This window comes from Scylla paramamosain, unplaced genomic scaffold (genome assembly GCF_035594125.1).
Source record: "Scylla paramamosain isolate STU-SP2022 unplaced genomic scaffold, ASM3559412v1 Contig3, whole genome shotgun sequence".
In the NCBI taxonomy this organism is placed as follows: domain Eukaryota; kingdom Metazoa; phylum Arthropoda; class Malacostraca; order Decapoda; family Portunidae; genus Scylla; species Scylla paramamosain.
This window is the reverse complement of record NW_026973668.1, coordinates 565,001-577,500: the sequence shown is the minus strand read 5'-3', so window position 1 is coordinate 577,500 and position 12,500 is coordinate 565,001. Positions and strand designations below refer to the sequence as shown.

At 37.4% G+C, this 12,500-nt stretch overlaps 3 protein-coding genes across 5 annotated transcripts in view; 2 read left to right on the top strand and 1 right to left on the bottom strand.

The window, feature by feature from the left end:
* LOC135096211 (zinc finger protein 25-like) overlaps positions 1-5,288 on the top strand; it is a 6,714-nt gene extending 1,426 nt beyond the window's left edge. For both annotated transcript variants that reach the window (XM_063997574.1, XM_063997575.1), the window contains exons 2-3: positions 667-752; positions 4,049-5,288. In XM_063997574.1, coding sequence (XP_063853644.1) covers positions 4,086-4,691 — 606 coding nt within the window. In that variant the 5' untranslated portion in view covers positions 667-752; positions 4,049-4,085 and the 3' untranslated portion in view covers positions 4,692-5,288. The remainder of the gene's footprint in view (positions 1-666; positions 753-4,048) is intronic.
* The window catches only part of LOC135096212 (uncharacterized), a 26,535-nt gene extending 17,115 nt beyond the window's left edge, over positions 1-9,420 (bottom strand). Inside the window, exon 1 of one of the 2 annotated variants that reach the window (XR_010264640.1) lies at positions 9,115-9,420. The gene's annotated coding sequence lies outside the window, so the exon portion shown is untranslated. The remainder of the gene's footprint in view (positions 1-9,114) is intronic. The other variant, XR_010264639.1, reaches the window with a different exon arrangement.
* A 682-nt stretch (positions 9,421-10,102) lies between these two features.
* Positions 10,103-12,500, top strand: part of LOC135096197 (uncharacterized) — a 4,325-nt gene continuing 1,927 nt past the window's right edge. Inside the window, exons 1-3 of the mRNA XM_063997569.1 lie at positions 10,103-10,190; positions 11,123-11,194; positions 11,829-12,031. Coding sequence (XP_063853639.1) covers positions 11,899-12,031 — 133 coding nt within the window. The 5' untranslated portion in view covers positions 10,103-10,190; positions 11,123-11,194; positions 11,829-11,898. The remainder of the gene's footprint in view (positions 10,191-11,122; positions 11,195-11,828; positions 12,032-12,500) is intronic.

Genomic DNA, 12,500 nt, shown 5'->3' with positions numbered 1-12,500 from the left:
TAGGTTAGGTTTGGTTAAGTTTGGTTTGGTTAAGTTAGGTTTGGTTAAGTTTGGTTTGGTTAGGTTAGGTTAGGTTAGGTTTGGTTAGGTTAGGTTTGGTTAGGTTTGGTTAGGTTAGGTTTGGTTAGGTTAGGTTAGGTTTGGTTTGGTTAGGTTAGGTTAGGTTTGGTTAGGTTAGGTTAGGTTAGGTTAGGTTTGGTTAAGTTAGGTTAGGTTAGGTTTGGTTTGGTTAAGTTAGGTTAAGTTAGGTTAGGTTAAGTTAGGTTAGGTTAGGTTAAGTTAGGTTAGGTTAAGTTAGGTTAGGTTAAGTTAGGTTAGGTTAGGTTAGGTTAAGTTAGGTTAGGTTAAGTTAGGTTAGGTTTAGTTAAGTTAGGTTAGGTTAGGTTAGCATTAAGTTAGGTTAGGTTAGGTTAGCATTAAGTTAAGTTAGCTAAAATTGAATCTACTTTTAATATTGATGATTGAGTTTCAGTTAGGTTAGGTTAGGTTAGCATTGAGTTAAGTTAGGTTAGGTTAGGTTAGCATTAAGTTAAGTTAGGTTTATTTAGCATTGAGTTAAGTTAGCTAAAATTGAATCTACTTTTAATATTGATGATTGAGTTTCAGTTAAATTAGTCAATCTCATCTTCCTAGGCCTATCATTCTCACAATCTTTTATCTTACCAGGAACCCCAAGCCTACAGCAGCCAGCCTACCACAGCCTACCACAGCCCACCACACCCCACCACACCCCACCACCCTCCCATTGCAGTGTGAGTGGGGGCAGGGGGGGGGGAGAGGGACTTAAAGTGTTGGAAAATATTGAGAACATTAAATTTTAGGTCTAAGTTAAATTATTTAGGCCTATTAAGTTAAATTATTTAGGTCTATTAAGGGGATGTTAATTTCAGGTCTGTTAGAAAAGTTAGGAGCGTTTTTTTGAAGTTCCATGAAAGTTAGGAGTGTTTTTTGAAGGTTAGCAAAGTTAGGGGCATTTTTCTTAAGTGTTAGCAAAGTTAGGAGTGTTTTTTTGAAGTTCCATGAAAGTTATGAGTGTTTTTTGAAGGTTAGCAAAGTTAGGGGCATTTTTCTTAAGTGTTAGCAAAGTTAGGAGCATTTTTTAAGTTTATCAGCAAAGTTAGGAGCATTTTTGAAGGGTTTGCAAAGTTAGGGGGCATTTTTTTAAGTGTTAGCAAAGTTAGGAGCATTTTTTAGGTTTGACAGCAAAGTTAGGAGCATTTTTGAAGGGTTTGCAAAGTTAGGGGGCATTTTTTTAAGTGTTAGCAAAGTTAGGAGCATTTTTTGAAGTTTATCAGCAAAGTTAGGAGCATTTTTGAAGGGTTTGCAAAGTTAGGGGGCATTTTTTTAAGTGTTAGCAAAGTTAGGAGCATTTTTTTAGTTTGACAGCAAAGTTATAAGGATTTTTTGAAGGGTTTGCAAAGTTAGGGGCATTTTTTAAGTTTATCAGCAAAGTTAGGAGCATTTTTGAAGGGTTTGCAAAGTTAGGGGCATTTTTTTAAGTGTTAGCAAAGTTAGGAGCATTTTTTAAGTTTATCAGCAAAGTTAGGAGCATTTTTGAAGGGTTTGCAAAGTTAGGGGGCATTTTTTAAGTGTTAGCAAAGTTAGGAGCATTTTTTTAGTTTGACAGCAAAGTTATAAGGATTTTTTGAAGGGTTTGCAAAGTTAGGGGCATTTTTTAAATTTGTCAGCAAAGTTAGGAACATTTTTTAAGTTTTACCAAAGTTAGGAGCATTTTATAAGTTTGTCAGCAAAGTTAGGAGCATTTTATAAGTTGAACAGTGAAGTTATTAGTATTTTTGAAGGGTTTGCAAAGTTAGGGGCATTTTTTAAGTTAATCAGCAAAGTTAGGAACATTTTTTTAAGTCTCACCAAAGTTAGGATTTTTATTAGTTTCTCAGCAAATTAAGAACATTTTTTTAAGTCTCACCAAAGTTAAGAGCATTTTTTAAAGTTTCCCAGCAAAGTTAGGAGCATTTTTTAAGTTTCAGTAAAGTTATGAACATTTTTTTAAGTTTCCCAGCAAAGTTAGGGGCATTTTTTAAGTTCTCCAGCAAAGTTAGGAGCGTTTTTTAAAGTTTCCCAGCAAAGTTAGGGGCATTTTTTAAGTTTCAGTAAAGTTATGAACATTTTTTTAAGTTTCAGTAAAGTTATGAACATTTTTTAAGTTTCCCAGCAAAGTTAAGAGCATTTTTTAAGTTTCCCAGCAAAGTTAGGAGCGTTTTTTAAGTTTCAGTAAAGTTATGAACATTTTTTTAAGTCTCACCAAAGTTAAGCATTTTTTTAAGTTTCCCAGCAAAGTTAAGAGCATTTTTTAAGTTCCCAGCAAAGTTAGGAGTGTTTTTTAAGTTTCAGTAGTTATGAACATTTTTTAAAGTTTCCCAGCAAAGTTAGGAGCATTTTTTTAGTTCCCCAGCAAAGTTAGGAGCGTTTTTTAAAGTTTCCCAGCAAATTTAGGAGCATTTTTAAAGTTCCCAGCAAAGTTAGGGGCATTTTTTAAGTTTCAGTAAAGTTATGAACATTTTTTTAAGTCTCTCACCAAAGTTAAGAGCATTTTTTTAAGTTCCCCAGCAAAGTTAGGGGCATTTTTTGAAGACTTGGCAAAACTAGAAGCAATTATTTGAGTTTCCCAGCAAAGGGTGAGCATTTCTATAAGTTTATCAGTAAATTAAAAGCATTTTTGTGAAGGATGAAGAAATTAGACACCATTCATTAACACTAAGGAAGTTAAATAAGTTAGAAATACAGTAATTAACAGCATTTATTTACTTATAATTAAGATTTTTTCACCCTAACTTAACCTAACTTAACCTAACCTAACATAACATATCCTAGCCAAACCTAACCTAACCTAACCTAACCTAACCTAACCTAACCTAACCTAACCTAACCTAACATAACATATCCTAGCCAAACCTAACCTAACCTAAGCTAACCTAGAACCCAGCATACCCACTCAGAACCCACAAGACGCCACCAGAACCCAGCCTAACCTCACCAAACCCCAGCAAACGCACCCCAAACTCACAGAACCTAACCTAACCTCACCAAACCCATTCAGACACACCCGAACCCCAGAAGACCCCACCAGAACCCAGCCTAACCTCACCAAACCCCACCAAACACACCCCAAACTCACAGAACCTAACCTAACCTCACCAAACCCATTCAGACACACCCGAACCCCAGAAGACCCCACCAGAACCCAGCCTAACCTCACCAAACCCCACCAAACGCACCCCAAACTCACAGAACCTAGCCTAACCTCACCAAACCCCAGCAAACGCACCCCAAACTCACAGAACCTAACCTAACCTCACCAAACCCATTCAGACACACCCGAACCCCAGAAGACCCCACCAGAACCCAGCCTAACCTCACCAAACCCCACCAAACGCACCCCAAACTCACAGAACCTAACCTAACCTCACCAAACCCATTCAAACGCACCCCAAACTCACAGAACCCAGCCTAACCTCACCAAACCCCACCAAACGCACCCCAAACTCACAGAACCCAGCCTAACCTCACCAAACCCCACCAAACGCACCCCAAACTCACAGAACCTAACCTAACCTCACCAAACCCCAGCAAACGCACCCCAAACTCACAGAACCCAGCCTAACTTCACCAAACCCCACCAAACGCACCCCAAACTCACAGAACCCAGCCTAACTTCACCAAACCCCAGCAAACGCACCCCAAACTCACAGAACCTAACCTAACCTCACCAAACCCATTCAAACGCACCGCAAACTCACAGAACCCAGCCTAACCTCACCAAACCCCAGCAAACGCACCGCAAACTCACAGAACCCAGCCTAACCTCACCAAACCCCACCAAACGCACCCCAAACTCACAGAACCCAGCCTAACCTCACCAAACCCATTCAGACACACCCGAACCCCACAAGATCCCACCAGAACTTAGCCTAACCCCATTTGAACCCATCCAAACTTACCCGAACCCCACAATACCCCACCCAGAACCCACAAAACACCCTCAAAACGCACTCAAACACCACCTGACCTATCCTGACGACCCCTACAGTGTGGCGTGTAGTCGTGGCATCGTTGGCACAAACACCATGAGCTGGGAACACCAAGAGCAGGGGGCGGCCAGTGTGACGAGGCGCTGCGAGGAGAACCACCTGGAGGCCGGAAGTTCCATGCACGAGGCCGATGGGAAGTATGAATGCTCGCAATGCACCAAGACCTTTAAATCAAATTGCAAGCTGAAACGCCACGCCCTCACCCACACTGCCCCGAGGAATTATGAGTGTCAACAGTGTGGGAAGAGATTTACAGACAAGTTTAGCCTGACGCGCCACACCCTGACACACAGTGGCGTCAAGAATTATGAGTGTCAACAGTGCGGAAAGAAATTCACGCAGAAGCCACACCTGCTCAAGCACCGCCTCACGCACTCTGGCGGTGGAAATTTTGAGTGCCAGCAGTGCGGGAAGAGGTTCACCGACAAGTACACCCTTAAGCGGCACTTCCTGACCCACAGCGGCGTCAGGAACCACGAGTGCGAGGAGTGCGGCAAGCGCTTCACTCAGAAATCTCACTTAACCAAACACATTTTGACGCACATTGGCGTTAAAAATTACGTCTGCCAGCAGTGTGGGAAGGACTCGGCCCCTTCCTTGAGCTCCCCGGACGCGCCCCACCCCCCCCACACGCCCCACTGACATACGAGGGTCCTAGAGGCTCTGATGGGCGAGGGGCGCGAGGAAGAAGCCGCAGGAGGGGTTGGCGAAGTTAGTGACCCTCTGCCAGTTCTCGATTCAATCTGCGCCTCATTAGACACTCTCGAATAGATTGTTGGCCGTGTACGAGTATGGGGCAAGAAGGTGCTCTGCTACCTTGGCTGGGTGACAGGTGGTATCTCTTGGCTCCTGTTTGGCTTGCGTTTGGTGCGTTTGGGTTACGTTTGGTGATTTTTCTCTCTCTCTATCTCAGTCTCTCTCCCTCTCTCTATTTTTTTTTGTTTTTGAGGTTTGAGATGGGAAGGTAGTCTTGGTCTCTCTCACTCTCACTCTCTCTCTCTCTCTCTCTCGCTCTCTCTCTCTCTCGTTTTTTTGGTTAGTTACGGAAGTGGTGATTGTTTTAGATTGTCAAGTTAGGAAGGACAAACAACACAAAATGTAAACAAACAGAGAGAGAGAGAGAGAGAGAGAGATAAGGAAATAGAGAGAAAAACAGAGAGAGAGAGAGAGATAAGGAAACAAAGAGAGACAAAAACAGAGAGAGAAAGAAAGAGAGAAACAAAACAAGTCCAAACAAACGTAAAAAAAAACACCAAATCCAGATAAACAAACGAAAAACAAACGTAACCGACCAAAAAACAAACAAACAAACAAACAAACAAGCACTCAATAGCCAAAAAACAAGGAAGGAAAGGAAGAGAAAAACCGAACGTAACCAAACGTAAACAAACGCAAACAAACGCAAGAGAGAGAGAGAGAGAGAGAGAGTCACCCAGCCGTACAATATTTGGCCCTATAGTAAAACCCCCCATTACCTACTTAGATGTGTGTGTGTGTGTGTGTGTGTGCGCGCGCGTGTGTCAGAGGTGGTGGTGATGGTGGTGGTAAACAAAGATGAAATTCCAAACGACATTTTTTTATTTATTTATTTATTTATTTTTATTTTTTTTTTTTCCATTCAATTTGTCGCTGGTTAAATGTGTGTGCGTGTGTGTGCGTGTGTGTGTTAATCTATTTGTATTAACCTAGCTGTAATGTATTCGAGGTCATGTCTTTTGTGTTTCTTTCTCTCTCTCTATCTCTCTCTCTCTCTTTCTTTCTCTCTCTCTCTCTCTCTTTCTCTCTCTTCCTTTAGTGTACTCTGAAAACCCCATTAACTTCCACTACAGCCTTTCAAACTATCCCTGGAACCTTGAAAACCCCAATAACTTCCACTACAGCCTGTTAAACTATCCCTGGAACCTTGAAAACCCCAATAACTTCCACTACAGCCTTTCAAACTATCCCTGGAACCTTGAAAACCCCAATAACTTCCACTACAGCCTGTTAAACTATTAGAACCTTGAAAAACCCCAATAACTCTTCTCTCTCTCTCTCTCTCTCTCTCTCTCTCTCTCTCTCTCTCTCTCTCTCTCTCTCTCTCTCATTTAACAAATCTTTAAATAAATTCTTGTGTACTAGTTCGACACACAGGACAAGAATAGCACTTTAATACCACAAGGAACTGAAGTGACATTAGATTAGATTATTATTGTACTTAATATGTAGGGGAGACTAGGCTAGATTAAGGAATAATTATAATTGTTTTGTTTGTTTAAAAAAAAAAAAAGGCACTGTTTTGACCCTAAAGGTAATTAATGTTTTTTTTTTTTTTTTTCATTATTTGTTTGTTTGTTTGTTTGTGCGTGTGTGTGTGTGTGTGTCTGTGTACGGTTTTTTTTTATTTTTTATTTTTGGATATGTTGTTAATCTTTATATATTAAAAACTGGAATATAAATTTTTTTTCAAGGGTATTTTTGTTTTTTTGTTTTGTTTGAAGATAAAAACAATACTATTTTATGGATTATTTATTTATTTATTTATTATTTGTTTATTTTATTTATTTATTTGTTTGTTTTCGTGTTTGTTTTGGCGTGGAACTGGAAAATTTAAACTATTTTCATCTAAATAAATGTTTTTTTTAATTAATTATTTTTTTTTCGGGAGAGAGAGAGAGAGAGAGAGAGAGAGCCATTACAGAAAATTGAAAAAAAAAATATTTATAAAGAATTAGGAACGGAAAAAATTATTACATAGAAAAAAAAATATATAATCGATAACTTTCATCCAGCAAAATTACCTTTAAATAATTACACCAAAATAATTATCGTACGAAGCAAAACGGTTGTAATCTTTCAAATCGTTGGCGTCAAGACAGTGCTATGCTTCGGGGGCTCCTTATGTATTACTGGGGTGAAATTATTATTATTATTATTATTATTATTATTATTATTATTATTATTATTATTTATTTTTATTTTTTTTATATATATTAAGTGTGTGTGTGTGTTTGTACGTTGTTTGTTTGTTTGTTTGTTTTTATGAAAGATTTGTTTGTTTATTTGTTTATTTGTTTATTTTTTTTTTTCGTTTGTTTTAATTTTGTCTTAATTTTTCGGTGATCGTTTTGAAATTCAGTGTTTTTTTTTTATATTTTTTTTTTGTTTTTATATAATCTTACGTTTGTTTGTTTGTTTGTTTGTTTGTTTGTTTGTTAGTTCTTATTTTTTCTATGCTTGTTATTCGACCGTCAGAAAATAAATGAAAAAAAAATTGACTTATGTTTAAAAATTGGGAAGTTTAAGCAATTATTATTATTATTATTATTATTATTATTATTATTATTATTATTATTACGTTTTTTATATAATTTTTGATGTTATTTTTCTCGTTATTGCTGTTTTTTTTCTAATCTGGTTTTGTTTTTTTTACGATTTATTTATTTATTCATATTTCTCTTCTTTTTGGTGTTTTTCTTACCGTTTATTTATTTATTTATCTATTTATTTTATTTATTTATTTATTTTTCAAGGGGCTATTTACGTTCGCTCCCGTTTTCTATTCCCTGCAACGCCACTGACTTGAGAGAGAGGAGAGACTTTAACATTTATTAATTAATTATGAAAATGCCCCGTTTTCTTTGATTACGGCGACTTTTTATTTGTTTTTTGTTTATTTGTTTGTTTGTTTGTTTGTTGAGTGTTGTGTACATTGACTTGTTTTTTTCTTTTATCTGTGAAGGAAATGAGTTTGTATGTTTTGTTTGTTTTAATGCACAAACAAACAAATAAACAAACAAACAAGTGCATTTTTCGTTCATTTAAAGATTCTGTTCGTTTTTTTTTCATTATTATTATTATTATTATTATTATTATTATTATTATTATTATTATTATTATTCATTTATTCATTTTTTCATTCACCTGTTTCCTTATTAAGTGCTGAAAGAGAGAGAAAGAGAGAGAGAGAGAGAGAGAGAGAGAGAGAATTTTCCATATACAAGTTATCGTAATTATTGAACATTTTAAGATAGTATTTGTTTAATTGATTATTATTATTATTATTATTATTATTATTATTATTATTATTATTATTATTATGTTATTAAACTTACAAATAACACTTTTTTTTATTTTGCTTTCCAATTACATATATATAATTATCCTTAAACCTCCATTAGTAATCTTCACTATTTTCAACGTAACATTAATTTAACTAGCATTTCATCTGAGAGAGAGAGAGAGAGAGAGAGAGAGAGAGAGCACAAGTCAACAGTATTCCTCCTCCAATTACATTAAAAAACCCTAATTTGTAACGTATATGTATGTCTGTATGTCTGTATGTCCGTGTGTGTGTGTGTGTGTGTGTGTGTGTGTGGGTGTTCGTTCGTTCGTTCGTCTGTCAGCACTCTACATCTTCTGCAAATATAATTACGTAGTTCTTAGTAGCAAGGGCTTCACTCCCCCCTCCCCCCCTCCTCCTCCTCCTCCTCCTCCTCCTCCTCCTCCTCCTCTTCTTCTTTTTTTTTGGCTGCATCACAATAAATAAAACAATTTTCTTCAATTTTTTCTTCTTTTTTTCTCCGGTTATGCTTCAGTTACGTCACAAGGGTAGTGGTGGTGGTGGTAGTAGTAGTAGTAGTAGTAGTAGTAGTAGTAGTAGTAGTAGTAGTAGTAGTAGTAGTGATGAGTAGAAGAGAAAAGATCGATAAATAAATGAATAAAAGATGAAAAAAGGAATATTTGGAAGAAGAAGAAGAGAGAAAATAAAGAAAAAATAGAGAGAGAGAGAGAGAGAGAGAGAGACGAAAAGAAAATAAGATAAAAATAAAACACACACACACACACACACACATACACACACACTAACAAAACCTTAGACACTTTTAAAAATCCCGCCAAATCAGAACAGCATTAAATAGACACAGATTTGCACCATCATAAGACAACGCCTTATTTAAACCCTTATTTCTCTATACCCAAGCTTCCCACACTGCTCTACTTAACACTACATATTAATTAATCATTATTCTACTACTACTACTCCTCAGATTAAGTTGAAATGGGTTTATAAAGGAATATTCACCAAAAATAGAGCAGCGTCTGGTCTCAGGAAGCCACGGTGAGTTTGAATCATGGCGGGAAACTCAGTTCTGTCTTCCTTACGGGACGGTCGCTGTGTTTTTTATTTCATTTATATTTTCTATGGCTCTTCAACTTCCCCTGAAAAGAATGATAGGGAAATTTGTTATTTTAAGTTTTTATGGTATTTTTAAAGTCATACTGATAGAGATGTACTGATTAATAAATAGAAAATAGCGTAATTATTTTTGTCCTGTCTTAGAAACTGTACGATTATCATGATTTTTCTATTTATTTTTTCCTTGTTCTTCTTATTTCCCTGTAAAATTGATATAGGAGTATGTTATATGATATTTTTAGAAAGTTTTAAGTTATTAGAGAGAAAGAGAGAGAGAGAGAGAGAGAGAGAGAGAGAGAGAGAGAGAGAGAGAGAGAGAGAGAGAGAGAGGATTTGGTTGACTTTTGAGTGAATTAAGTAAAGGAAAAGAAAAAAAAAGCTGTAAGGTGTGGTAGAGAGAGAGAGAGAGAGAGAGAGAGAGAGAGAGAGAGAGAGAGAGAGAGAGAGAGAGAGAGAGATATTAAAGACCCTTGCATTCATTCACAATAAAAAAAATAAAAAAAATATGATTAGAATTCTTTGTCTGCTTCCGTGCCTTGCTGTACCAGGGAAGAGAGAGAGAGAGAGAGAGAGAGAGAGAGAGAGAGAGAGAGAGAGAGAGAGAGAGAGAGATTAACTAAAAAATAAATAAATAAATAAATAAATAAAACAGTAGTAGTAGTAGTAGTAGTAGTAGTAGTAGTAGTAGTCTGTGTGGCGTAAGGAAGGATTACAATATCATACTATCTCTGTTAATTGAGATCACACACACGCACGCACACACACACGTACGCACACAGATGATGCAACACACACACACACACACACACACACACGGAACTATGAGGCTGTGACGTCACTAGAGATAAAAAGATAAAAGATAAAGATTTTGGCTCATTTTAAAAGACCTCAACCCTTCTGCTTAGTCCTGCCTGTTCCTCTGAGGCGCCACCACCACCACCACCACCACTGCTGCTCCACAAGTATGTAGTAATAGTAGTAGTAGTAGTAGTAGTAGTAGTAGTAGTACCTAACCTTATTTAATGTGTCCTATCCTAATCTAACGTAGCCTAACCCTTTCTAGCCTATTCTAATTTAACGTAATATCTTGTAATGTCTCCTAATCTATCATAATTTATCATAGCCTAACTTAATTTGGCCTAAGCTAACTTTACCTAGCCTAACCTAACCTAACCTAACCTTACCTAGCCTAACATAACCTAACCTAATCTTAACTAGCCTAACCTAACCTTACCTAGCCTAATATAACCTAACCTAACCTTAATTAGCCTATTCTAACCTTAACTAGCCTAACCTAACCTTAACTAGCCTAACCTAACCTAACCTAACCTAACCTAACCTAACCTAACCTAACCTAACTTAACCTAACCTAACCTAACTTAACCTAATGTAACCTAACCTAACCTAACCTAGCTTGACCTCACTGTGCCCTGACCTAACCTAACATGACCTAGCCTTGTATCTCTGTATGCCAGTTCGTCTATATTTACAACTGACGCCATTTTGTTTGTCTGTCTGTCTGCATGTCTGTCTATCCTACCTCCTGCCACCAATTTTCCCTATTCCTCTGCCTGTCTGCCTGTCTGTCTGTCTGTCTGTCTGTCTGTCTGTCTGTCTGTCCAACATTTAGCCTGTGTTTTTTTTGTGTCTTAGCCAAACTACACTACATAACAAGCTCTTGAAAAACTGAGAAATAGAACGAAAAGATGAAAATTTGAAAACGAACGATGAAAAAATATTAATGAAATAGTGAAGTGATGGAAAAAATGGCGGAGAAACCTCATGAGTGAACAGAAAACGGAGATATTCCAAGTTCCCACCAATTTACTTATTCACTCATTCATCTATTTATTCATTAACACCTGTTGGGTAATTCAAAATTGTTTAATTGCAGGTAACAAGAGAATCAAGGAACATGAAGGGTCTCCTATTGGTCGCGCTGTTTGGACTGGCAACAGCATCATTGGTGAGTCTTTGTGTCCAATCTGCTGTGATCCCCCTCGCTGCCACCAATTAAATCCATCGAAATATTTCTTTTGTATTTTTGTATCAATATTTACTGGATTAATGAGTAGGTTATCTATCTATCTATCTATCTATCTATCTATCTATCTATCTATTTTTATTCACAAACTGCTACAATTTGCTATTCTTCCTTATATATATATTTTTTATTTATTTTTTCTATAATTTTGTCTCTCTATATGTCCGTCTGTCTGTCTGTCTATTTCCTAATCTCTCTGTTTGTCTGTCTGTGCGTTTTTTGGTCTATATGTGTGTCTGTCTGTCTGTCTATCTCTGTGTGTGTCTGTCTGTCTGTCTATCTGTCTGTGTGTCTGTCTGTGTGTGTCTAACGACCCTTTCTTGTTATCCCACAGCTGCCACCAATTGCAAGCTTCCCCTGTCTGTCTGTCTGTCTGTCTATCTATCTGTTGGTATGTGTGTGTGTGTGTGTGTGTGTGTGTGTGTGTGTGTGTGTATATATATGTATCTAATCCCACAGCTGCCACCAATTGCAAGCTTCCCCTGTCTGTCTGTCTGTCTATCTGTTGGTATGTGTGTGTGTGTGTATCTAACCACCCTTTCTTGTTATCCCACAGCTGCCACCAATTGCGAATCTGAAACTCGTGGAGAATTTCGAAGGAGAAGCCGTAGAGACATCAACGCTAGATGCCACAGAAAGCACATCTGAGGACACAAGCAGCACTGATACTGAAAAGACGACGTTTTGAAACCACAGGGTCCACGGATTTTGATAACTCTACACAGTACACCAGCAGCACTGATAACTCAAATTCCACAGGTACAGTTTTTGTCACCTAATCTAATCTTACCTAGCCTAGCCTAACCTTGTCTAACCAAATGGAATGTAATCTGACCTAACCTAACCTTACCTAACCTAGCCTAACCTTGTCTAACCTAATGGAATGGAATCTGACCTAGCCTAACCTTACCTAACCTAGCCTAACCTTGTCTAACCTAATGGAATGTAATCTGACCTAGCCTAACCTTACCTAATCTAGCCTAACTTAACCTAGCCTAACCTTGTCTAACCTAATGGAATGTAATCTGACCTAGCCTAACCTTACCTAACCTAGCCTAACCTTGTCTAACCTAATGGAATGTAATATGACCTAGCCTAACCTTACCTAACCTAGCCTAACCTTGTCTAACCTAATGGAATGTAATCTGACCTAGCCTAACTTTACCTAACCTAGCCTAACTTAACCTAGCCTAACCTTGTCTAACCAAATGGAATGTAATCTGACCTA